General features: G+C 47.2%; 1 protein-coding gene across 3 annotated transcripts in view; it reads left to right on the forward strand.

The window, feature by feature from the left end:
• Window positions 1–23,070, forward strand: part of SLC13A3 (solute carrier family 13 member 3) — a 75,641-nt gene extending 52,571 nt beyond the window's left edge. For all 3 annotated transcript variants that reach the window (XM_057701595.1, XM_057701597.1, XM_057701598.1), the window contains 5 exons: window positions 4,120–4,217; window positions 9,316–9,428; window positions 16,896–17,057; window positions 19,574–19,711; window positions 20,995–23,070. In XM_057701595.1, the coding sequence (XP_057557578.1) occupies window positions 4,120–4,217; window positions 9,316–9,428; window positions 16,896–17,057; window positions 19,574–19,711; window positions 20,995–21,171 (688 nt within the window). In that variant the 3' untranslated portion in view covers window positions 21,172–23,070. The remainder of the gene's footprint in view (window positions 1–4,119; window positions 4,218–9,315; window positions 9,429–16,895; window positions 17,058–19,573; window positions 19,712–20,994) is intronic.
• The last annotated feature ends 4,376 nt before the right edge of the window (window positions 23,071–27,446 follow it).

A 27,446-nucleotide genomic window follows, 5' to 3' on the forward strand; every position in this document is an offset into this window, starting at 1 on the left:
GTTGCAGCACGTGCTCAGTAGTTGTGGCTCACGGGCTCTAGAGTGCAGGCTCAGGAGTTGTGGTGCATGGGCAACTGCTCCGTGACATGTGGGATCATCCTGGGCCAGGGATCAAACCTGTGCCGCCTGCATTGGCAGGTGGATTCTTAACCGCTGCCCCACCAGGGACGTCCCCACCACCTATTTCTGAGTTTTTTGAAATGTTTTTAAGTGGCTAGGGGAAAATCAAAAGACAATAATGTTTTGTGGCACAGGAACATTGTATGAAATTCAAATTTCAGTATCTACAAATAAAGTTTTATTGGAACACACTCACACCTATTCATTTACACACTGTCCATGGCTGTTTCCATATTGTGTGCCCTTTATAGGAGATATTTGCGGAGCCCTGGTCAAGGACGAAGGCTTTGATGGCTTGAATGAAAATGGTGGCAATGGAGATGGAGTGGTCAAGATATATTTCAAAGTTGGAAATGATAGGACTTGCTGCTGGGTGGGATTTGGGGGCGTGAGGGAAAGGAGTACCCGCATAGGTGGTTAGTTGGAGAAGAACATTTCTTTAGGGGGTTGAGGGTGGCTTATCAACAGTTCCATTTGGGAGTTGTTTTAGACGTGTCAAGTCTAGTATGCCTTCCTTTTTTTAGATTTTTTTTTTAAAGAGTTTTTTTTTGATGTGGACCATTTTTAGTCTTTATTGAAGTTATTACAATATTGCTTCTGTTTTATGTTTTGGTTTTTTGGCCGTGAGGCATGTAGGATCTTAGCTCCCTGACCAGGAATCAAACTCTCACCCCCTGCATTGGAAGGAGAAGTCTTAACCACGGGGCCCCTAGGGAGGTGCCACAGTACGCCTTTCAAATACTGCAAAGGGTAGTTGGGTATGCAAGCCTGAAGCTCAGAGGAGGTGTCAGGTTGCAGATATAAATCTGCGGGTCACCATATAAATTTCAAATTTAAATCCATAGGAATTGATGGGCTCAGCAAGGGAAAGCATAGAGGAGAGCAGAGAAGACTCTGAGGAACCCCAACATGTAGGAGCTGGGTAGAAAATGATCCCATTAGAGAAATGGAGAAAAAGCGGTCAGTGAGGTAGGTGGAAACCCTGGAGCAATGGACTAGCACAGGCCCAGAGAGGGGAGTGTTTAAGGAAAGGGTGAATGGGAAACTGCGTCAAGTTCTGGTGTGAGTGAGAACACGATTAGATGGGAGCTACGTCCTCTGGATTTGGAGAGCTCTGATGATTTTGGTCAGCACCATCCAATAGGGATGTAATGTGAACCACAAACGTAATTTTGAATTTTTTAGTAGGCACATAAAAAAGTAAAAAAAAAAAAAGATGAAATTAGTTTGAATAATATATTCTTTTTAACACTATATTATTTCAACAAGTAATCCGTATAATAAATTGCTGTTGAGCTATTTTACATTCTTTTTCCCACACTAAATCTTCAAAATCCGGTGTGTGTTTTACACCTGGCACATTTAGTCTTGTCACATTTCAAGTGTCCACTAGGCACACATGGCTTGTGCTACTGTAGTGGATAGAGCAGCTCTACACACTTCACCCTCTGAGCCTCAGACTCCCCCACCCCTGGTGAAATGGGGGATATACGTTCCAGTGTCATGAGAGTCATTATGAGGAAGAAACAATATAATATCATGGGACCAAAGAAGTGGCTTTTATTACCATTCTTTTATTTTTCCAAAATGTAGGTACTTTGGGGTTTTTTCCAAAATTAAAACTGGTGTTGCAAACATTCCAACAATGCAAAGAAAGTGAAAATCATTTAGAACCTCAGTCTCCTATTCTGATATACATCTTTTTTCTGACTTCAAAAGTGCCTGTCTGGGGACTGTTGTATGTCTTGATCGCCTTGGTGGTCACAGGAACGTATGCATTAGTCAAACTCATTGAACTACATCCTTGAAATGGGTGCATTTTATTGCATGTTAATTATACCTCAATAAAACTAATTTTAAAACACATGCAAATTCACTAAAAAGAAGCCTAGCAAACACAAGAATTTTTTTAAACAGAAATGTGATTACAGTAAACATAGTACTTTTTTTTTAACTTTTAATTTTATATTGGAGTATAGTTGATTATACCTAATAGTTTCAAGTGTACAGCAAAGTGATTCAGTTATACATATACATGAAACAGTATTTGTGATCTGCTTTTTTCTTTGTTGTTTAGTTGCAAAAGTTATGCATGCTCACTATAAAAAACTCAAACAATGCTAAATTGAACAAGTAAAAGTTAGTTTTCTTTCATTCCCCAGAGATTATCACAATTAACAGTTTGGTGTGTAACATTTCAGATACACACACACCCCATTTTTTTTTTTAATTTAAATCTTTATTGGAGTATAATTGCTTTACAGTATTGTTGTGTCAGTCTCTGCTGTACAACAAAGTGAAAAAGCCATATGTTTACATATATCCCCATATCCCCTCCCTCTTTTTTTATTAAGGACTTTTATTGAGATACAGTTAACATACAACAAACTGCATATATTTAGAGTTACTATTTGGTATCCCAATCTCCCAGTTCATTCCCCACCAACCCTCCCCTCTTTCCCCACTTGGTGTCCATATGTTTGTTCTCTACATCTGTGTCTCTATTTCTGCCTTGAAACCGATTGATTTGTACCATTTTTCTATATCACACACACCCCATATTAACACATATGCACATACATGTATGGTTCCGTATAACAAAGAATTGGAAAATACAATAATATGATCAGGGACAACGTGCTATTTCTGACCTACTTCATTCTTTTTGAACAGTGCATTGTAGTCTATAGAATGGGCACATCTTAATTTATTTAACCAGTTCCTTTTTGGATTGTGTCCAGTACTGCCAATAAAAACTTCCTTTTTTTTTTTTTTTTAAATTTACAAGATATCTTGGTTGTATTTCCATGTCAAATGTAACAACTGATATTATCTTCTATCCTTTTTTTAAACAGCTGAGGGGTATTTCTTTATATATATTGTAATACACAATGTATTTAAACATGTCCCTACTAAAAATCCTCCATTTTTTTCTAATCTTATCAATAACAAACATCCCGGTACATAACCTGTGGACAAGAGCCCAATTATTTCCCGAGGATAAATTCCTAGAAGAACAACAGCTGTATTAAGGGGTATTCACATGTAAAGTTTTGAAACATACTGCCAGCTGCCCTTCAGAAAGTTTGCTTTCCCACTACTAGCATGTGTTTCTCAACATCCTCATTAGATGTTCTCACCCTTTTCATGTTTTGCCTGTCTGTTAGCATGTGTTTTGATCTGTATTTCTCCATTACAGCGATATTGACCATCTTTTCCAGTTTCTTGGCCGTTTGAATACTCTTCTTCCCAAACATGTGGGCTGAAAGCCCTTTTGTTGGCACTTGGCTCTGTGCTTCATTGAACTTGGAGCCAGAAATATCTGAGTTCAAGGCCATCTCCTCTACAGACTATGGTCTGGCCCTGAGCAAGTTGCTATTGCTCTTTGAGCCTCAGAGTCCTCATTTGAAATGAAGGATGCCTGTCCTCAAAGGCTGTTTCTGAGACCTCTGTGGGCTTAATGTGTCCTAGTGCCACAGGACACGTTGTGGATCCTTGGAAGGTGGTAGTGAGGTTTTGAGGGGCTACGAGGCGGCCTCCATCTGGGCTCTGCTGGTGTGAATGGGCTGCATCTCCCTGTACGAAGCTGCCCATCCCAGGAGGAATGCAAGCAGGAGCTGAGCAAATACACACAGGACTGTTACAGAGCCCCGGTTATGGGGATGCATGCGGTTCCCCGGACCCCAACCTTCTGTGGCTCTCAGATTCTCCCCTCTTTGATCAAGTTCCTTTTCCTAGGGTCCTCGAAATGGGAGGATAAACATTTGTTTGGCTCAAGCAGAGTCTGAACGCCCCAGGGAGCTGTGGATAAAGAGCTTCTGCCTCCCTGGACAGTTGTGTCCCTGCTGAGTGCAATGCAGAACAGAATCCGGTGGCCTCCAACAATGTCCCCTTCACAGTGGGCCTAAATCCCTTCCACAAATCCTCATTTGCAAATCTGCCAAACCTTGGCCTGCTGAGATGCCCAGGGTCACATGCTTTGGGGCCTTGTCATTGTAGGTTTATTTCTGATGCTGTCACTGGCGTGTCCATTGTCACCATCTTGTTCTTCTTCCCGTCCCAAAAGCCATCTCTCAAGTGGTGGTTTGACTTTAAAGGTAAGGTGGGCGAGGCTGGGGTGTTGGTGGCCTGGGACATGGTAATCAGTGGGCTGAAGATGGGCCTCCTGGTACTGACAGCCCTATTGTACTAACCACGTGGTCCTGCTTCTTCCCTTTCCCTGTCTGAGCATTTACCATGTCTGGGTACTCAGTGCTGCCAGAGGTGACAGTCCAGGGCAGAGATTAGCAGTTATAGTCTGTGGGCCAAATCCAGCTGGCTGGCTGTTTTTATACAGCCTGTGAGCTAAGAATAATGGCTTTCACATTTTTTAAATGGTTGAAAAGAATCAAAAGAGAAATATTTCATGACTCATAAACATGGCATGAAATTCAAATTTCAGTGTCTGCAAATCAAAGCTTTAATTTCTTCAATAAGGGGTTTGTGGACATTTATTTTCTTTAGTCACAGAAGTATTATACCTATTCAATAGCCTCAACTTTGCACAGAAAAACTCTGGGCCCAAAGACAGGAGTTGCAAGTCAGTTGCCTAAGGGGACAGAGATGAAAATCTCAAGCTGGGTTTAAACAGATAGGAAATGGGGGGACTGAGGCAAAACTGGCTACAGGCACTGAAATTCAGCTTCAAGGCATCGCTGAGTCCCCCTAATCAAAGCAGCTGTAGGCCGGCCTTCAGATCACCAATTTGTGGCCCCACTGGGATTCCAGCCGGGATCTGCCGAAGAAGGTGCCAACACCTGCCACCTGTGACAGAAGCTGTGTCTGGCCCACCTCCATCCAGGGCAGCTCCAGACCAGGAGTCAGAAAATAGGGATCATAATCTATCTTCTGTTGTTGGGAAAAAATAGCATATTACACAGGAAGCTCCAGTTTCCAGGAGGAGTGGGGGTTTGAGTGTGTGGAGTACAGCATAAGGACCAGTAGGGAGCTCATTTCCCAGGGACGCCCAGGCAGTTTCTGTAGCAGAGCTGGGCCTCGAGGAGGCGAGCCCTGGGTCCACGGGGACGGAGGCTGTGGGCTGTGAGGCCCTGCCACTGAACGGGACTCGGTTATTCTCGTCCTCTCTGCTTCTCTGTCTTGCTACCAACTGGCTTTCCTCACCATCCGCTCTCTGTATCGTTTCTTGGTCTGTTCAGAGTTTCTACTGCTCCTGAGCTTTGGCATCTTTGTAGCTTCTGCCTCATTACAGTTCCAGCTTCCTTATAACTCCCTCGTACAGGCCCCTCCCTCGTAACCCTCCCTCCCTCACAGCACCTACTCCCACTGCTCCTGCTGCTTCCTGCCCCCTGTTTCTGTCTCTCGAAGCATCGGGTCCCACACACTTCCTGCTCCCCCATAGCCGCTACTCACTTAAAGAGTTTACTCCCTCTCCATGTGTGTCTGCTCCCTCAGAACCTCTGCCTCCTCACACTACCTGTGTCCTCATACTTCCTGCTTCCTCAGAACTCAGCCACTCATGCCCCCTCCCCCACACCACACGGCCTCTCTCTGTGTCCACTCTCATCTTTAGCTGTCGCTTCTCTTCACTGAGTTGTCTCTCTGCTTTCTATTGATGCTTCTGAGAATCAGAATCTGCTTGGTCCAGCTCGTTCTCTATGGGCAGATCTTTTCCTACCGTGTCACCTCGTAGCCTTGTAGAGTCCTGGCCAGCCTGTGGCCTGGCTGCTCTTGATCAGGTGCCCAGCCATGGTTCTGTCACCTGTGGGTGGGTTTATAAGGCCCAGAGCTTCCTCTGGGCTGGGACTGTGTGGGGAGGGCACTGTGGCATAGATGTCTGGAATCCCAGCTCTGTTACACATTTGCTGGGTGACCTTGAGTAAGTTCCTATACCCTCTCGGCCTTGCTTTCCCCCTTAGGAAATGAGTGGGGCCCTTAGTCACGTTTCACCCTGGCTTTAGCAGTTCTATAGGACATCTGCAAACCCAAATGCCTCCAGGTAACATTTATGTGTACAGCTGATTGGCTGCAGGAGAATGTGTTTGGTGAAACATGGCTCTCCCTGTCCATCTCTCCTTTCACATTTTTGAAACAGAGGACAGCTTCTGTATTACAACCAGCCCGGTAGCAGCGGATGAGTGTCATTGGCAAGACCTTCAGTGCCAGGACCTGGTGGAATCTGTGGAAAACAGCCAAGCCAATGCCCAAATAAAGGGGGCAGCTCTTACTCAGTCTCCCCTGACTGTCACCATGTAGGAAAGCAGCCGAGTTTTGCCAGATTTGCTGATTTTTTTAAAGGGAGCAAAGAATCTGGAGTTTTATGAACGCTCCCTGATTTTAAACATTGGCAACTAACATTGGAAAACAAACACTATGTGGGGCCCTCCAGTAGTGTTAAAACACATCTCTGGGTTAGAGCTGGCCCATGGAGTGTAGCATCCTGCCTCATCTGAGGGTTCTTTGAACTGGAGTTTTCAGTGTTGTCCAGTGGGTAGGGAGAGGGGATTCCATGCGCACTGCCCGTCCTTTGGCCACCAGTGGACCCATGCAGACTTGGCTGAAATGATATTTCTACTGCTCAACACCCGTGTCTTACATGCAGCCTTAGAGAGGGGTCAGTCAGTTTCCATGGAGAGAAAGTGACTTGATCAAGGTCACACAGCTAGTTAAAAAGAGACAGGAGGTGGAACCCAGACATCCAAGCCAGCCTTGATTTTCTTATCTCACCCACTGTCTTCTGTTCTTTTATGGGTCTGAGTTGCATTTGCAGCTCCCTTTATGGTCGCTCAACAAGTGCTGATGCTCTGCCTGCTATGCACCTGGCACTGTGCTTGTGGTTGGCGATGATGATGGTGATGATGTGGAGGATGGTGAGGAGGAGGAGGAGGAGGAGGAGGAGGGTGTTGCTGATGACGTTGTTGATGAGGAGGAGGAGGATGACCATGATGTGATGATGATAGCTTCCATTTCCTCTCTGCCCAACAAGCTCTTCCTCCAGATATCTGCATGGCTCACGCCATCACTCTATTCATACGCTGTCCTAATGTCACCTCCCCAGAGAAGCCTTCCCTGACTACACCATCTAGAAAAGCACCCCTCCTTTGTCTCTGTCCCTTTCCTGTATTTTCTTTTTCTTCATAGCACATAAAATTTCCCAACATTATACATTTATTGACTTATCACCTGCCTCATTGATTGGAATGTAAGTTTTCCAGTGGGTAGGATTTTCTCTATTTTGGCCACTCCCATAGCCCCAGTGCCTGGAAGAGTGCTTGACACATGGCAGGTCCCCAATATACACTTGTTAAATAAATGACCGAGGACTGCTCTGGGCCACACCCTGTGTTGTGCCCTTTGCACATATGGGCCTTCCCAATTGGTATCTGAGAAGGTACCATTGCTCCCATTTGCAGATGAGGACACTAAGGCACAGAGAGGCAGAGTCACTGGCCCGAGTCACACAGCTGAATGGCAGAGCCAGGATTGAATTCTAGTTCAACCTCAAAGCCTGTGCTTTCAGCCACTGCTCTAGAAGGCAGCTGGCATAACATGGAGCCAGAAGTGAGAAATTCAGACAGAGGCTGCGCTTATAAGAAATAGTAGCAAGGGCATGGTTGGATGGGAAATCATAAAGGAATAACAGCTAACATTAATTGACGTTACCATATGGTGAGCCATCTTATAAGCACTTGCCACTTAACCTGCACTATGTTAAACTCATCCTCAGGGCCTTATCCCTCTCCCTGTCTGACCTTTACCTTCTAGGTCGGTCACTTTACTTTTCAGACCTTGGCTGCCTCTTTAATGAAATACTATTTTATCACCTGAAGGCAGAGGGCTGGGCCGCTGGACATCTCCAGCTGCCTCTTCTAGTTCTGGGCTTAATCATACGCTGCGTTTGGCCCAAGAATCCCCTGGTGGTGTGTGACATCGGAACCGTGTGGGTACATCCTAAGGCTGCAAATTATCCAGAGGAGGGGTTTTATTAAGTAGCTTTGATTGTCTTTATTATGCAATTATAAACTTTTGTTTTAGAAAACCATGCTCTACAATTTTGGGAAATGCTGAAAAGGGGAAACAAAATATCAATGGATACTTAGCCAGGAATTGTCCTGACAGAGGGGGAACCGCAGTGAACAGGCCAGACCCATCCTCCTCCAGTGAGGCTGGCAGCCCGCAGTGAGGAGTTCCAGTTCAGGAGTGTTTACCCTGCAGCAGGCACTGGGCTGTGTGTGTTGAATGTATTATTCGACAAGTATTTACGGAGTGACTCCCAGGTGCCAGGCAGGGACATTGGGATACGAATGTGAACTAAACAGAAATGTCCTTCCACCCACAGCTCCATCGCTGCCTCTTCGGTGCCCATAAGGACCCCCCAGGTACTAATACTGTGTCAGGTGTCAGTGTCAGGTGTCAGTTGAAGATATGGGGGCTCAGAGAGGCAAGGTCACGTTTCAAGGGCATGCAGTGAGCCAAGGTTCAAGAGGATGCTGTCAGTGCAGGGATGGCAAACTATAGCCCGTGGACCAAATTGGGCTGCCACCCGCTTTGTAAATAGAATTTCATGGAAACACTGCCACACCCATGTGTGTCTGTTTTGTCTGTGGCTGCTTTCATGCTACTGTGGCAGCCTTACTGCAACAGAGGCCTGCAAAGCCAAATTAGTCACTCTCCAACCCTCTACAGAAGACATTTGCCGACCCCTTGTTCTAACCACTGCAGACATGGCTGCTTTTGAAGGATTACAAATCATCCCATAGTTCCGTGGACCACACATTCCCAAGGTTTCCATTCTCCTGAATTTCCTTCCTCTTTTTTCCTCTCTGTACACCTTCAGTCACGAAGAGCCCTTTCTCTTGTAAATGAGGATGAGAGTAGCACTTACCCAGAAGGGCTGTTATGAGATTTAAAAGATGTTCTGCGTGTGAACTCCTCAGTTCCAGAAGATTCTCAAGCTGCGTTCTGAGTAGAGCAGACACCCCATCATGACGCTTGTGGGTTTTTTCCTCTAAAACTCCCAAATCGGATGTTGGAGTCAGATTGTGGCTTCCTGGAGACCCCTGAGTGCCCCCCCAAGATGGGCATGCTGGCGCTGGTGTCCCCTCCTCCGACTGAGTGTCCTGAGTGTGTGCTGGGTCCCCTCCCTGCCCAGGGGGGCAGGGTGTCCCCTCCCAGGCTAAGTGTCTTCTCTCTGCCCAGCTCCCAACACAGAGACAGAGCCCTTGCTGACGTGGAAGAAGGCTCAGGACACGGTGCCCTGGAACATCATCCTTCTCCTGGGAGGGGGCTTCGCCATGGCCAAAGGCTGCGAGGTAAGAGCGGCAGGTGGGCTACAGCCGGGGAGGCGAGCGCCAGTCCCGGGGCAGCCACAGGTGCAGGAACAGAGCGAGCTGACTACAGGGGCCCCGCGGGCACCACAGATCCCCCATCTGCCACATGGGGGTCATAGTTCCCACCTCACAGCTCCGTCCTGTGCCTGGCGCTGCCCAGAAAGAGAGGAAAAAGGTGTGATGTGGAATCTCGAGGAGCTCACAGTGAGCACTGTGCTAGTACCACTACAACTAATATCCTGACTAGAGGGTCCTGTGAGCACAGGGGGATGACACCCTAGCGGGCTCACCCTGCACAACATGCTTTACACATATTAACGCATTTAAACATCTACCTCCCAGCAAGCCTATGAGGTAGATGCCATCATTATCCCCATTCTATAGATTAGGAAACTGAGACTCAGGGAGATAAAGTAACTTGCCTAAGGCCACACAGCTATGTACTCAGGATTAGAATCCAGGTAGTTTGGCTCTAGAGCCTATACTCTTGACTACGTTAAGTGTTAGATATTGTGAATATTAATTATTTGGTGTTACTATTAATGTTATTCTAGAGGGCTCTGTGAGCGCAGAGGCAGAGCCAGGACTAGATGGAGGCGAGTGAGGCACTGGCAGAGCAGAATTTGGGAGGCACACGTCCTCAGCTCAGCCAGCCCTGCTCAGAGGAAGTGCAGCCTCAGTGTCCAGCATGTATCATAACATCTTAATCTCACTGAATCCTCACACTGGCCCTTGGGGTTAGGGAATATTTGTATCCCCATTTTCCAGGTAGGAAAACTGAGGCCTGGAAAAAATGAAGCAACTTTCTTAAGGTCATACAGTTGCCCTCTGTTTAGGAGCTGGGGTTCAAACTCTAGTCCATCTGATTTCAGAGTCCAGTCTCCTAATGACTCACTCTTGAGAACTTCCCAAGTGCCCGGCACCTTGGGAAGCACTTTGCAAATATTGACTCTGTTCATCTTCAAAGACACCATTGAAGTAGATGCTATGTCTCCTCATTTCAAAGCTGAGGAAACGGAGGCAACTAGAGGCTAAATAAGTTGCCTACATTTGTGCAGCCAGAAGACGGCAGAGCTGGGATTTGAACCCACAGTTCATGAAGCTGGGCCCCACCCCACCCCTAAATTTCCCTATGTAAGCCGAAGCACTCAAAACCACAGCCAGTTAAGGGTCAATCGGAAATAAAGGTAAAGGAAACCTGAAATTACTTCTCAGATTGCTTACTTTTTAAAATTCAGATTTTAAAAAAATATATTTTATTGAAGAAAAGTTGATTTACAATGTTGTGTTAATTTCTGCTGTACAGCAAATTGATTCAGTTATACATACATACCTATATATATACACACACACACACATATATACACACACACACACATTCTTTTTCATATTCTTTTCCATTATAGTTTATCACAGGATATTGCATGCAGTTCCCTGTGCTATACAGTAGGAGCTTGTTGATCATCCATTCTGTATATAATAGTTTGCATCTGCTAATCCCAAACTCCCAATCCATCCCTCCTCCACGCCTCTACCCCTTGGCCACAAGTCTGTTCCTTATGTCTGTGAGTCTGTTTCTGTTTTGTGAATAAGTTCATTTGGGTCATATTTTAGATTCCATGTATAAGTCATATGGTATTTGTCTTTCTTTTTCTGACATCCTTCACTTAGTATGATCATCTCTAGGTCCACCCATGTCGCTGCAAATGGCAATATAAAATTCACTTTTAATTATCAGTTTCAAATAGTGTTATGGAAGCCCAGGCTTGGGGATCTGAGTACCTGGATTCAAATCTGAGCTCTCCCACTCCTTGCTGGGGCCCTTTAGGCAAGTTCCTTAACCCCTCTGGGCACCAGTTTTCTCAACTATGAATGGGCTCAAAGTTCTTACTCTATGAGGTTGTTGGGAGTAATTAAAGAAGAGAGTAACAGAAGGAATACACAGAAGATAGGAGCCAAGACCTCCCTGTGCGTTCTCTCTAAACCCTCAGTTCGTAGTCATTGTGGGTTTGGCTTCCAGGAGGCAGACTCTGAGGCAGGGATTAGCGAGCAGGCATTAGGTTGCGCACTGTGGAAGTGGGAGGAAGGAAGCAGCAGAGGTGGGGAGACTCTGCCCCAGGAATGGTCTGACCTCAGGGACACCTCCCCGGTCTGAGACAGCCCCTCAGGTGCTGACGGTGAAGGCCGTCTGTCTGCTGCCCGCACTCCCTGCGCAGGGACAAAAGGCCTTCAGAGTCCCGAGAGCGGAAGCATCACTCTATGGACCCCCCACCAAGGCCACACTGAAGGGGGACGGGGTAGGGGGCACACCCAGCTTCTCTACAGAGAGCTACTCTTTTTTTGTGAAATGTATTTTTATTTTATTCATTTCTTTCAATAAATAACACATACAAAGGTATAGACTTCAAAAGGAGCGAAAGGATGAATGAGCAAAAGTACTGTTTTTGTCTCCATTTTTGGAATCCTGAGGACCAGAGATGTTGAGTGACTCATGTTAGGGAACACAGCTCATAGGTAACAGAGCTGGGATTTGAACTTGTGTCTGTCTGACTTCTCACTATTGCCTCCTACTAGGGATGTATCAGGAAAGGCTTCTGGGAGGAAGTGACATGTTAGCCAGGGCTTGAGGAAGCCATGCAATTCGATGGTAGAAAGCATAGGTGGTGGACCCAGACCATCTGGGTTGGAGTCAACCTTTCACCTCTGAGCTGTGTGCCTCCATTTCCTAATCTGTAAAATGGGCATAATAATGGTGCCCATCTCATAGATTTGTTACAATGATTAAGTGAATTCATACATGTGGAGAACTTAGAACATAGCCAGACACAATTGTTTATTATGATTAGATGTTATGGAAAAGGGCAGGTTCCTGCCCTGAGCAACTTGGTGGAAATGGTGCCATTTATCAAGATAATATGACCCTCGCCTCACCCTGAGACTGACCTGCACCCCAGAGGCTTCTCCAAGCCCGGGGAATAGTGGACAAAGCTTGGCTCTCAGTGGGGGCTGGGCGGCAGGACCGCTGAGCATGCTGGGAGCCACTCTGGCTCCTGGCCCAGCCTTGGGCAGCTGGCCGGGGTTTCTGTTCAACAAGGACTTTGTGTGACAGCTGCCCCCTCCCCCAGCCCCTGATCGTACCATCCCCTCCCCAGGCGGCCTGCCGCAGGAGAGACCAGAGTGCTCATGACATGTGCTGCTTCCTAGCTCTGCCCAGTGCCCCTCACCCCAGGTCACAGCCAGGGTGCTGGAGCTTAGAGGCCCTCAGACCGAGCCCAGGGTTAGCCTGGATGTGTGGACTCCCACCTGCTGGTTCTGAAAGGCTGGAAGCAAATCCTAGTGCTTGCTCTGAGCTTGAGTAACTTGTTAAACCCTCTTGATAGCCTCACTGCAGGTTTCTCCCGCTGCAAAACTGCCCATATAATTAGACTCTAGTCTGAAGGCTTGCCTTGGCCTATACACAACAGTCCCTGCCTACCTCCCCATGTCAGCTCTTACCTCTGTCCCCTCGTGGGCTCCCCTCCAGTCCCACTGGCCCCTTAATGTTCCTCAACCACGTGACTCATTTGCACCACAGAACCTTTGCATCTGCTTTCTCTCTACCGAATGCTCTTCCCTGAGATCTCTGAGTCCTCACCCTCAGGTCTCAGCTCTGTCACATCCTCGGAGAGAACCCTCTCCAACCACCATATCTAAAGTAGCTCCCCTACACACTCTCCCTCTTATCACCCTGCTTATTTCCTTTATACTGTATCTACCCCCAATGTACCCTGTTCATTTGTTTGTTTGTGGGTGTCTCTCTTACTAGAATGTAAGCCCCACAAGGGCAGGGACCATATCTGTCTTATCCATTGCTATTCTAGGCACCTAGAAAAGCCCTGGTACTTAACATGTTCGCTCAGTAAGTGTTTGTTGGACATAACCTACAAAATGGGCTGTTTTGAGGGTCATGACATAGTGGATGGCAAGTACCTAGCGGAAGGCTGATACAGACCAGGTGCTAAAACCAGCAACCACTGTCAACCTTACCACTTTTATTGTTATTATAATTTTACTTTCTCATAGATAAAAAATTGGTCTTATTCTGGCACCTTCATGTATATCTCATTTAATCTCTACCCACAATAAATTCATCTACAAATATATTCAGGTGATACAAGCTTGGTATTAAATCAGGGTGGAACATACCCTACAGGCAAGTAGAAACGTGCGTATTCTCCTGAATCCCTCATTTCCTGCTGGAGAGTTATTGTTGTTGTTGTCGTTGTTTTATTGACAAGGTAGACTAATGAAGTAAGAGCCAGATCCTGGGCTCAAAATTTCAAACTATTTCAATTTTGGGGCAAATCACTACCTCTTTGTGCCTCAGTTTCTTCAACCATTAAATATAGATAATTATACTTCTTACTTCATGGAGCTGTTCCAAAGATTAAGGTAACATTAGCAAAATACTTAGAAGAGTCCCCAGCACAGAGTAAGCACTATAATAAGTGTTAAATTAAGTCGTAATAAGCGCTGTTCAGTACTTACTATACACAGGAACTGATTTTACCTGTACTCAATTAAGCCTCACCACAACCCCTTGAAGAAATCAAGGAAGAGAAACGTTCGTTAATTTCCCCAGTGCCACACAACTTCTAAGTATTCCAATGGTTTGAATGTTCACACATATGCATGAAATCTTCTTCCTTTCCTTTAATCAAATTCACTGTCTCTCTCTGCCTAAGAATTCTTATACAGAGCTGTACACACACAGCTGAGCCTATTGTGTTTTATGAGGCTTTTAAAGAGATTTTCAAGGGTTTTCTATAGAGATTTCAACTTTTAAAATTCCACTTCCACTATATCACCCTCCTTTAAGATCTGACCCTGCTATATATCAGAGAGATCAGGAAGAGGGTTCCCTGGTGGAAATGGGAATGGAGGACAAAGAGGGGTACCATCCTGCCAGCCCAGCCTCCTCCTCCCATCCTGCAACGTGGCCTCAGGTACCTCTTGGCATCTCTGGGGGCTGTACAGAGCAGTCTGACAACCACAGCATGGGGCAGTTTCTGAGCGTTCCGCCACCTCTGGCATCTCTCGATGCCACTAATGGCAGCTGGCATGTGTTGGGCACTTACCTGCTGCCCAAGCACTTTTCTAAGTGCTTTACAGATTAGCTCCTTTTCTCCCAATAATAACACTTTGGGACAGCACTATTACATCTCAGTTCACAGATAAGGAAATGAGGCACAGAGAGGTTAAGTTACTTGCCCAGGATGACACAGCTAGAATGGATTAAGATGGGGGGACAAACTTCATCTGATTCCAGAGCCCTTTCTCCTCACTCACTGGGCGTGCTGCCTCTGACCTTGCCCGTTGCTGGTCCTGGAAAACCATGTGGCTCTGTGTTTCCAAGGAAACAGAGCTTCCGATTCCTCAGGGAAAGGGAAAGGGCAGGTGAAGCCCATTCAAGTCCCCTAGAGAGCAGCTGGGGGGGTGGTCTCCTCTTTCTTGAAGCTGCCAGACCTCCCTCCAGTTATGGAAGCTGAGCCAAGGCCCTGAGTGGCTCTGGGACGCTGGCTGGAAGCCTGGTACCCGGAGGCCCGGCTGCAGGGAAGCTCTTGGCTCCTCATTCAACCCAGTCATTAATATTCCCTCTCTCCAGCCCCTCTCCATGTAATTGCACGCACTGCTGTCCGTCTCTTTGTCAGAGCTATGGCCTCTGGGAAAAACTAGTGGCCCCATTTTTCCCTGCAGGGCTCCCTGGGCCAGAGGAGGGGCTGAGGTCTTGACTCTGCCATGTGCCATAATTTCTAGCCTACCAAACAGTGCAGATGTGAAAGAAGCACCTTAATTTTAGAAGGCCTCTTCTAGGGAAAAGTGAGCATTTATTATTCATTCCTTGAAGATAACTTTTAAGTCATATTGTAGAGACAAATGTATTCTTTTATTTATGTAAAAACAGAATACTGTATTCTAGACTCCATTATGAAAGTTTAAGTTCTGGATAAGCAGCAAATTTTCTATTAAAACAAAAAAGCATGAATTTTCTCTGATAAACCTAAGTTTGTTGGTACCAAAGGATACTGGGTTGATAAAAGGGCTGTGGTAGGCAGACACTTACTTCTAAATGTTAGGGGTCTAACCCAGCTCTGCCCTGGATCAGCTCCTAAGCCTACAGCTTTGTTGTCTTTGTTAAGAAAATGAGCTACAGGCAGTGCCCTTGTATCCTTATTGCAATATTGCAGTGTGGCACCACCAGGGGGTAGCATCAAGCATAATTTTGCATCCGTTTTTTCTGCTTTAGGGTCTTAATGAAGGTGCGTTGGATTCCGGGTTATTAAGGATACATTAGAAGTCAGGAGGACGAGGTGGGGGAGAGTATCATTATTAAATACTCGTAAGTAGAGTAATTCCTGGAGAAGTCAGCAGAGAGAGAACGTGGAGATAATTCTGCAGCATTGATGGCAGGGGGAGTGTGGAGCCAGGGAGGGGACAATCTACCTAGTCTTTTCTCTGTCCTGGGGGGCTTGGTCAGCTCTGAGCACTGCTCTTCATTAAGAGGTGCAGTGACAGCCTGGTGTATCCAGTGGAGGGTGCCCGGTGACAGGGAACTTTGCAGGAAAATGTTAGTTTACTGATGTACACGGCCCTGAGTGCAAAATACATCTTAGTCACTATTTTGGGGACCTTGGGCAAGTCACAAAAACTTTGCCAAGTTAGGATTCCTTCTCTGTAACACAAGGAGGAATGTTTACCTTGCTGGACGGTTGGGAAGAGTCAGGGAGGTAATGCAGGCAGGTGCCTGGCACCCTGTGAAACCTCAATAATGGTGATTCTTATGATAGTAATAATAGTGTTAATAATGTTAGTGTTTGTGTTATCATCCTTGTAACACTCATCATAAATATCTTTATTATTGATAATCCTGTTCATAGTATTCTATTTGGTATATACCTGATACGTATTTTCTATTATATATGATCTATATAATATCTTATACATATTATATATTTATATGTATTGATACATAATAATTATAAAATTAATAATGAATATTTTGTATAAATGTGTTAATATTTTTGTAATTAATAAATCACCATTGGAGGAATGAGAAGGTTTAGGATGGAGGGCCCAATTCCCCTCTCCCACTGAAGTTAGGGGTACCAAAACCGAACGGATTATTTGGAGAACCAAATGGATTGTCTGAGGATCCAGGGGTGTGGACCCTGGGCCTGTAGAGTATGAAGTAGAGAGCAACTCACGAAGCAGAGACGCTGATTGAGGTCCAGGCTTGAGTATGTGACCTTGGGCAGGTCACTTACCCTCTCTGAAGCTCAGTCAACCTGTGTGTGAGAGGGTGGCATTGCTGTGGCCGCTCCCAACCCTCCCCCCGGGGCCCAGGCGCGGGGGTGGCAGCTGGCCGAGGGCTGGGGCGTGAAGAGGGGTCCTTGCTTGCTCCCTCCGCAGGAGTCGGGGCTCTCCGCGTGGATTGGCGGGCAGCTGCACCCCCTGGAGAAGGTGCCGCCAGTGCTGGCCGTGCTGCTCATCACCGTGGTCGTCGCCTTCTTCACCGAGTTTGCCAGCAACACAGCCACTATCATCATCTTTCTGCCCGTCCTGGCGGAGCTGGTGAGGGTCCTTATAGGGTCTTGGGGAGGGAGGGAAACACCCCTCCCCAGCACAGGTGCAGAAATCTCTTCCTCTCTCCTGGGAGCTCCACTGGGAGCCACAATGGTCATTGCTCTCATCCGAAATGCATGAAAGTGTCAGAACCATGATTTTAAAATAATTTTTTTTTCTTTAAGAAATGCACGTACAGTAAATAGTTTCAAAGTGCACCAAATTCTCTCCTTTGGGAAAAGTAACCCATGGTGACATGGACAGTTTTCTAGGAAAACAGAAATTGCCAAATATGGATTAAGAAGAAGTAGAAAATCTGAGTAGATGAATAACTATAGGAGAAATTCTAATGGTAGGCAAAACTCTAGCCTCCCTCTAAAGCAGGGTTTCTCAGCACTGTTGACATTTCGGGCCAGAGAATTCTGTTAAGGGAGGCCAACCTGTGCACTGAAGGATGTTTAGCAGCATCCCTGGTCTCTACCTGCTACATACCAAAAGCTTCCCCCCTAAATTGTGACAATCCAATATGTCTCTAGACATTGCCAGATGTCTCCTGGGGAGACAAAAGTATCCACAGTTGAGAATCACTGCTCTAAAAATCACCAGCCCCAGAGGGATGTCTGAGGTGAGAGCTAGCAAACCTTCAAAGAACAGATGGTCCCCACTTGTGTTCCAGAGCACAGAAAGACCGAGAAAGCCATTCAATCCAGGTATAATCCAAGGTTAGCAAAACCCTGACACCAAAACCAGAGGAGAGCAAAGGAAAAGAAAGTCATAACTCAATCTCACATACCAACAAAAATGCAAATAGCAAAATGGATCGAGGATCATATGAAAAGAACAGGATATCAAGATCAAGTTGAATTTCTACTAGAAATTTCAAAACTGATTAATAGAAACTATCAATATAGTTTTATATTTAAATAAAGACCAAACTACATGATTATCTCAATATAGTCCAAAATGATAAAATTAAATCAATGTTGCAAGTATATATTTTGTATGAAAACAGTGATACACTATCTGAATCACTTTTTGCTCTGTTTATTTACTTGGGCATCAATTTATAATGGAGCTCACACTGTATTAGCACATACAGATACCCTTTATTCCTTCTCAGTGACTGAAGGATATTCCACTATGAATCCATAGTTGTCGATTTATTTAAGCAATCTTCTACTGATGAACAAGAGGTTGTTTCCAGCCTCTGCTGTTTCCCAGCAATGCTGCCTTGGCCTCTCCTTATCCGAGCACCTTTGTTATATATCTAGATCTCCAGAACTGAGATCCCTGGATGAAAGAGCACGTGCATTTACGATTTTGTTGACATGGACAAATTGCCCTCCCAAGTGTGGCTGCGCCATTTACACTCCCACCAGCAGTGTGGGGTAGGGGGTCCCCATAGCCTTGCTAAGTGTGATTGGATTTCATCACACCTTGCCCCAGGATCTGATGAGTCTGGCAGCTGAGAGAGATGGAGGTGCTCTGGGGGAGGGGAGGGAGAGCAGACCCAATCAGGTCTGCAGGGGCAGCTTTTGCTGAAGAAGATACGAGCGCATGATTCATTCTTCTAAACGTTGCCTATCATCAACATCAAAACATTTTACATGCAAGGGGGCGATCTTAATGCTTTTTGAGAAATGTATATGCTTTTGGTTACAAAAATTCCCGAGGGAGCAAAAACGCTTCTCTTAAACAAAATACAGTCAGAGTGATCCACATGAGTTACAGGCCGGCACGTCATTTGGGGGAGGTGATGGGCCAGTGGCCCGCTGACTGAGCCAACCCACAGACGCCTTTGATCTGGTCTTAGAAACTGTGCCGACAGGTGCTATCTTGAGCTCTCTTTATGTCTGAAATCCAGAGGCCACAACAAAATGTACCCAGAGGCCAGCTGTTTGGACTGTTTGGCTGCGAGAAGGACCAGGCAGGGGACTTGAGGTTTTAGAGCCGTGATTCTCAAGATGTGGTCCCTGGACCAGCAGCATCAGCATCACCTGTGGGCTTGTTAGAAATGCAAATTATTGCCCCGCCCTCCGCTAATCCCCCCCCTCCCCTCCCCATCCAACCCCCCAGACCTGCTGACTCAGCAACTCTGCAAGAGGTGGGGCCCGTGTGCTGGGTTTTAACAAGCCCTTCAGGTGATTCTGATATGCTCTGAAGTTGGAAGAGGGAGTGTTCTGGAATAATCTCCCCAGCCCATCTTCCCCAATGAACCTGCACGTGGCCTTGGAAGGCTGCTAACCCAGGAATGTTCTCTCCATGTCTCCCTCCATCTGGTTCTCTTCTTGTCTCTCTGTCTCTACTTCTGCCTGTGTGTCTGTATTTCTGGCCATATTTCTCTCTGTGTGTCTTTAAATCCCCCGTCCGGTTTGTTTCTCTCATTCTCTCTCACTCTGCCCATCTCTCTCCACGCATCTGGGTCTCTTTTCCTATCTCTCCACCTGTCTCCGTGTCACTCTCTTCCCACCTGACTCCATCTCCGTGTGGTTTGTCTTGCTGCCTCCCGGCCCTGCTGCACCCAGGCCATCCGTCTGAGGGTGCACCCCCTGTATCTGATGATCCCAGGCACGGTCGGCTGCTCCTACGCCTTCATGCTCCCAGTCTCGACGCCCCCCAACTCAATCGCCTTCGCCTCTGGACACTTGCTGGTCAAAGACATGGTGAGTCTGGGCATTTTCTAGCAGAGGCACGAGGAGGTGGGTGGATGCCGGGGTGGGCAAGGCATCAAGGCAGGACTTCTGCTCCCCCAACATCCCCCAGTTTCTGAAGAGGTCATTCTGAATGGGGCCAGAAATATACCTTTTAGCAAATACTCTGGGATGGTTCTTATGCTTAGGCAATTTCAGGAAGCACTGCCTCAGCGACTACTTTCCAAAGTTTGCATCAGAGACGAGGGACTTCCCCTCTCTCTGGGCACCACCCTGTCTTCCGACTGGCTTGGTCAAGAGCTACATTCTCAGTGGGGTCTCTAGGAAAAGAGCAGTGGACCACACCTGGGACGTAGGGCCAGGCCTCAGTGCCCAGCCTGCCGGAGGAGAGACAGAAGCCGAGGGTCGTGGCAGTGGCAGGGGGATCCCCAGCTTTCAGCAGGGCTCTCCCCCTAGCTCCCCTGCTGAACCGCCTCCTGCCTCCTCCTCCGCCTGCTCCCTACTGCCCTTCCCCCTCCACTGGCTGCCTGGGGTGTTTGCTCCGTGGGTGCTCAGGGACTGCAAATCTTAAGCTGGTGCCACCGAGAAGGGGGATCTGCTTAACCAGTCCTCAACCAGTGCAGGCTCTACAGGCACAGAGATCCCAGCGGGACAGATGGAGAGAGAACAAGAGTGAGAGGCAGAAAGAGATCACAGAGCAGAGAGACAGCAGGGACCCAGGGAGACAGACGTCCATCCACTTGTTTGTTCATTCACTGCACAAGTATTTGCTGAGCACATTCCATGTTCTGGACACGGGGGTTACGCAGTGTAGGGAGACCCAGGTCTGTCTCCAAGGAGGTTGCCTTCTGTGAAGGAGACAGTAAATGAAAAGCAGGGGGGATATTTAATGATCAAAGCAGATTTTCAAGTTGTGTGATCCTGGGTGAGCCAACTTCTCTGAGCTTCATTTTCCTCTTCTGTAAAATGGGAATAATCATCATAACCACAACAACGACAGCCCTCACAGGTTGCTTTCAGGGTACGCGGCACAGCTGTATGACAACTGCTGGTGCAGTGCCTGGCACCTAGAAACCACTCGGTGAAAGGGGACATTGCAGCTCCTTAAGGGTCAGCCTAAGGCTTGTAGAGATGGAAGGGTCTTGGATATCGACCGACCTGGGTTTGTGTCCCGGCTGCATCCCTTCCTAGCTGTGCAATCTTGGGTGAATGACTTTCTGACTCTGAGCCTGGGCTTTCCCATCTGTATAATGGGCCTCGAGCAGACCCCTCCCTCACTCTGGGCTCCATTGCAGGTGCGGACAGGATTCCTGATGAACCTGATGGGCGTCCTGCTGCTCAGCTTGGCCATGAATACTTGGGCACAGACCATCTTCCAGCTGGGCACCTTCCCGGACTGGGCCAACATCCACTTAGCCAATGTCACAACACTGCCATCCACTTTGGCCAATGACACATTTCGGACCCTCTGAGCCCCCCTTGGGGATTCTCTTTGGGCTGGGCCCTCCCAGAAGGTCTTGCCACCATCTGCTGCTAGGACCCTCCAGGATGATCAAGCAATTCTTCTCTGTGATCCAGTACGCAGCAAGCAAGGGTGACTTCCAGTGGTCCACTTGGGTCCACAGTCTCATTATCTAGGATACCTTCTCCTCTGTCATGCAGTTCAGGGCGCAGCCACCTCCCAGATCTGCTGCTTGAGAAACAAGCTCCTTTATCTCTGAGCTGTTCTGTGGTTAGGATGCAAGAAAACCCAATTTCAGTAACAATAAGCAAATCTGGAATGGCGTTTGTCTTGAATAGGTGGGGTGGGAAGCACAGCTAGCATCCCTCACCGACTGCGTGAGGTTACCATCTGGAGAGACCATCTTGCCTTTAGGGATCACCTTCCTTCATGACACTTTGGGGCTGCTGTGTCCCAGTCTAGCTGTTCCAGCTGTTCACAGCCCATGTGTGCTCTGTTCGGTGGGGGCCCATTCTCTGCTAGTTGTTTGAATATCACCCCTGCCGATACCCAGCAGCCAGGGGTATTTTCAGTCCCTGGAGACAGGGGGAGGAACAGATGACATCCTGAGGACGTGGACATCGTGCAAAGCCTCCTTGCCGCTTCTCTGGGCTCCCAAACACACAAGGGGAATTCTAGACCTTTCTACCCAAGCTTATTAGGATTTTCCTGTTCAATCTGATTCGGTATGGCCACAATTCTTGGGTCAGGCCAAGTCTGGACCCTCTCATAGGTGACCTCTCATAGGTGACCCATGGCCCCCCCTCCGGCCAGACCCCTCCCGCACATGGCCTGCAGAGGCCTTCGTGGCTGCTGGCTGCTTCTTGTTCCAGGGGCTGGTCTTTACCTCCTCACCCCCACCCCATGTGGTAAGCATGTTTGATTAGCAAAGGCCACACTTTTCAAGGGTGAGAGAAAAGTCAAAAGATAAATCGGGGCCTTGTAAAAGGTCAAACGTCTCAGGCAGGGAAATACCATAATCCTCTTCTACAGATGAGGACAGCCTCCCCTGAGCCAGTGGCTAGCAGGGCCTGTCCTAGAGAATTGGATCCCTCCTTGTTTCAAGCAGGAACATCTCGGCATCCCCAGTGAATAGCATAGTTTGGACCTAGTGGACGCTCAGGAAGTGTCTGTGGATTCAGTGGCCAGGTGTTAGCCCAGCATCAGAAAGGCATCGGCTGAGGGGCCCAGAAAGCTCACATCCCCACTTCGTACACCTCTGAGGGCTGAGGTTCCCCGAGGAGCTTGGGCTGGGAAGCAGTACCCAGAGACTGAGCTTGTTCTTGGAACAGCACAAGTGAGTCATGGATGCTTCCCTGGGAGCAGCGGGGAGGAGGGAGAATGGGCTCCCATCCTTTCCGTGGGCGTATTTCAAGATTCAGTCACAGTTACAGCCCGTTGGGGTTGGGAGGTGCACTCCTGTAGGATGGGGTGGGGGGAAATTCATTCACAGAGGAATCCCAAGGGGCTTATCACCAGATGAATCATGATTTCAAATACTTCTGATTGAAAATGCTATAAAATAAAGAATGTTAATCAACACTGGGCCTGGAGATTATTTGCCTTTGTGGCCATAAAAGAGCTTCAAAGCCCTAAATTCTGGAACTGGGGGTTTCACAGAATTGACCTCCCTGACCTCATGTCCTTTCTGCTCTCTCCTCTCCACTGCACTCCAGACACATACTCAAACTCTCCTGCCTCAGGGCCTTTGCACAAGTTGTTCCCTTTGCCTAAAACACTGTGCTCCCAAATATATGCTCATTTTCTCACTTTACTTAGGTCTCTGCTCAAATGTCACCTCCCCAAAGAGGGTTCCCTGACCATCGGGTCTAAAATATCACCCTCATTACTTTTTATCCCCTTATCCTGCTATGTTTTTCTTCTTAGTATTTAGTCAGGACACTGTATTATTTATTTTCTTCTTTGTTAACTTTCTCTCCCTCTAGAATATAAACCTATGAGAATACAAACTTTATTTTCTTCAGTGTTGTAACTCCACTACCTAGAACAGTTTCCAGCACGTAGTAGGTGCTCAGTAAACATTTGATAAATAAATCTATACCAGAATTTATGAGAAGGCAATCTCACTCTTCTATCTGGGATCTGTTTGGCTCATTTTTTAATTCACTCATTCTTCCATTTATTCATTCAACAGTACTTATTTAGAACCTGTTATGTGCTAGTTCACTGTCCCCAGCCACATAGAACTTAGCCCAGGAGACAGGCTGTAGGCAGGTAAACAAATAAATAAAGTGACTCTGGGTTATAACATGGGCTAAGAAGAAAGTGAAACTGGCCAATGTGGCAAGCCTACTCAGAGGCTATGTTAGCCAGGGTGGTCAGGGAGGACTTCTCTGAGGAGGCGGCACTGGGCTGAGACCAATAGGAGTCAGTCATGTGCTCATGGTGGTGTGGGAGGAAGGGGGATGGCAGGGGTGATACAGAGTTGTTAGAAATATACCAGGGACTCATCTGGAGTACACAAGGAATACCCAGAAGTCAGAAGAGACAAAAACAAAACACTTAGTTACCTGAGGCTGCGTAACAAATCACCCCAAAGTTCAGGGCCTTAAAACACAACAATTTGTTGGCTCCCGTTTCTTCATTTGGTCAGAGTTCTGCAGGCATAGTTTTGTCTCTGCTGTACATGGTATGGCTGGGGCCACTGGGCCAGGGTTTTAGCCGGAGCTGGAGTGTCCATGATGGCTGTGTACCCTTCAGGGTCATGTGGCTTCTCCAGGAATCCAGCCTGGACCTCTGTACATGACAGTGGACTTCTCAGAAGGCAAAAGCAGAAGCTACAAGGCCCCTGAAGGTGTGGGCTTGGGAGTCCAAGAGTGTTGATTCTGCCCCACTATATTGGTCAAAGCAGGTCACAGGGTTAGCCCTGTTCAAGGGGAGGGAAATAACTCCATTCCTTGATGGGAGGAGTGTCATCCACATACAGGGCAAAGATGGCTGGTCACCAACTTTGGAAGCCTTCCACCCTAACAGCCAAGAGAAAATTGGATGAAAGATACGAATATGCCATTCTGAAAAGGGATATGTAATTGGCCAGTGAATTTATAAGAGATGCTCAAACCACTTGCAATCAGGCAAATGCAAGTTAAATCAAGATTCAACAACACTCCAATCAGACTGCAAAAACTAGAAAAGTGGACAGTGAGTGATGGTGAAACACGAGGACACAGAAACCCTGGTTTTCTGTTGGCGAAACAACAAACTATTCCCATCAGCCTGGGAAGCAACTTGGCAGTAATCGGGGGATTCATTATCTGCACTCCTGATGGCCCATCCTGTTCTTGGGCTTACGTCCCAGCAAAATTATCCCATGTGTCCCTAAGGAGACAATGTAGGAGGCTATTCATGCTACTGTTGTCTGAGGTACCAAAAAGCTGGAGGCCACTGAGGTGACCATCACTGGGGAAGGGGGGTGCATTTAAAAACAACACATGGAGGAAGCACACTGTGGAAACATGGCCACACGTAGAAGCAATGAAACATGGAGTGATAGGATGGACATGGACAGATTCCAGCATGAACGTCAAATAGAAATACAGTCACGTGGACAGAGGAATGGAAGCTGTGATGGTACATGGGGGGAAAAAAGTGAATAAAAGTTATTGAGCGAGGAGTTCAATAAGCCATGTCGGACACCTGGCTCCACCCATAACATCTGTATGACCTTAAGCAGGCCCTTTACTGTTTGGACTTTGATTTCCCCATCTGAGAGATGATGGTCTACTGACCAGGTGTGGGCAGATGGTCATTTACGGAAACCACAAAGGAAAGTATAGACCCTGGTAATGGAAGGAGGGCTAGTCATGGAGAAGCACCTCTCAGCCCGGGTCTGCAGGACAGCTGCTGACCTGGAGCTGGAAACTTTCGTCTGAGGACACATCCAGCCCTTGATGATTCCATAGGGATGTAGCGGCCCTGGGTCTTCCTCCCCTTTCTCTCTCAGCTCTCCTGCTGGGGCTCCCCAATGGCCAAACCCAGCTGTATTGGTCAGCCTTCTCCAGAGAAACAGAAACAAAAAGATGTGTATATAAATGGAAAGAGTTGCAGTTCAAGTCCAAAGGCAGCCTACTGGCAGAATTCCCTCCTGCTCAGGCAAAGTCAGCCTTCTGTTCTATTCAGGCCTTCAGCTGATTAAATGCGGCCCACCACATTATGGAGGGCAATCTGCTTTATTCGAACTCCATTGATTTAAATGTAAATCTCATCTGGAAACACCCTCACAGAAAGATCCAGAATAATGTTTGGTCAAATATCTGGATACTGTGGCCCAACCAAGTTAACACATAAAATTAACCATCACACCAACAGAAGCCAGAAGGTAAGGGAGTCCTTTGATGCAGCCCATCCAGGTCCTCCTTTATAATTTTTTATATTGATTACATGCTAAAAGGATAATATTTTGGATGTATTAGGTTGAATAAAATATTTTATTAAAATTTCACTTTTTATGTGACTACTAGAAATTTTTAAATTATATATGTGACTCACATCATTTCTATTGGAGGGCACTGCCTAGTTAATAAGATTCTAGCCACTTCTCCACATTCTCAGACCAGCTGGATGGTGGCAACATTCTACACCTACAAGCTGTAAAATTCAATGACACTAATATTCGATGGACCTCTGATTATGATTCTAGATCTGAAGGCTTACCACTTCCTCTTCCTGTTCTGTCTTATGGCTCTGAATCCTCCACCCAGAAATTCCCCTCAGCAAAGCTCTTTCTATTTTTGGTGATTCAAACACCCCTTCCGGATGTTGTGGGCCTAGGCTCAGGCCAGCCTTATATAGGCAGAAGTGACTGCCTACATGTGCTGAGAAAAGCCCAGAATATCTTCTGCCCCTTCCCTCCCTATGCTCACATCCTCCCAGATCTTATGCGTCCACTAGAGGCCCTGGGGAAATGACCAGCATGGTTCTTAACCGAGCAGCTCCCTGGTGCCAGTGCGGTAACTAGGCAAATACTGGTGTTTTCCAGGACTCTTTCCTCCGACCAGCACAATACCCTGAAGCTTCCTATATGATATGACCCAGACCAGGGATCTGGTCCAGTGGTCATCATAGAGGCCTGTACAATCTGGTCTGAGAAGTCTGGGGCTCACTCAGGCCAAGCTATCAGCCAGGTTGGAAGGAGCAAGCCTGGAACATTTATATATTGTTTACTGGATACTGTACATACATTATCACATTGAATTTTCAATGCTAAGAAGTAGGTACTAGTATTCTCATTAGAGCAGAGTACATCCAAGTTCAGAGAGGGACAGTGTCTTTCCCAAGGTCACACAGCACAGTAAGTGACATAGCTGGCGCTGGAGTGCAGATCTGCCAACTTCAGCTCAGGGACCCTGCAGATCAGAGGAACAGCTAGACTGCTCCCTGTATCTGTCCTAGCATCTGAGGCCTCCGTCAGAACTTGTAAATTGGTGGCCTTCATGCTGGCTTTGGCCCAAAGACCTACCGAGATTGGCCTGCACCATGGTCTTTCATTTTTCAGAAATGCTGGCTTTTACAACTTAGAGACTTTTACATAAAAATGAGAATGACTGGCATCTTTGGAAAAACTAGCCACCCAGGTAACGCTGGGCCTCATTTTAAAGAGGCTTCAACCCTCAGCTGGAGTGGAGTAGAAGCTGCCCTTTTTGAAGCGTCTCCACGTGGCAGTTCACTGCTGTTTCCACCTGGCCCCCTCTGCTCGTTACCTTAGGTGGCCCCTGCAGGTGCCTGCGTTTCCTGCTCTTGATCTCCTCTGTGTCCAGTTCTTTGCAGATCTGACAGCGGCCTGGCTTCCTAGAGGGGCTTGTGATCCAGGAAGTGTGTTAAGCCCTCTGAGGACTATAGGTGCCTCATCCAAGTGTGTGACTGTGAGAATACCACTTCCCTTTTCTGGGCCATGGGACCCTCCTTCAGGCCTGAGCAAGTAACCAGGCAATGTCCTTAGAAGGGAAATGACACAGAATCTGGAATACTGCCTCACTGCGCCCCCGGCCTCAGGCTATCCTATAGGGTGTGGTGCTGGGGGCTCAGGAGAGGCCTCCTGGAGGAGGTGGTCCTGCTGGCAGTGATGGGGCCCAGAGACACTGGGGTGTGGGGGGAGAAGTGTCTGCTTTCCAGGAAGGGATTGGCTTTCAGAACAGCCCAGAAGTGTACCTGCAGGGCAGTGACTGCGGCGGAGCCCACAAACAGGGCGTTCACATTCATTGAGTGCCTGCTCTTGGCAGTGCCAGG

This window comes from Hippopotamus amphibius, chromosome 12, assembly GCF_030028045.1.
Source record: "Hippopotamus amphibius kiboko isolate mHipAmp2 chromosome 12, mHipAmp2.hap2, whole genome shotgun sequence".
Lineage (NCBI taxonomy): Eukaryota > Metazoa > Chordata > Mammalia > Artiodactyla > Hippopotamidae > Hippopotamus > Hippopotamus amphibius.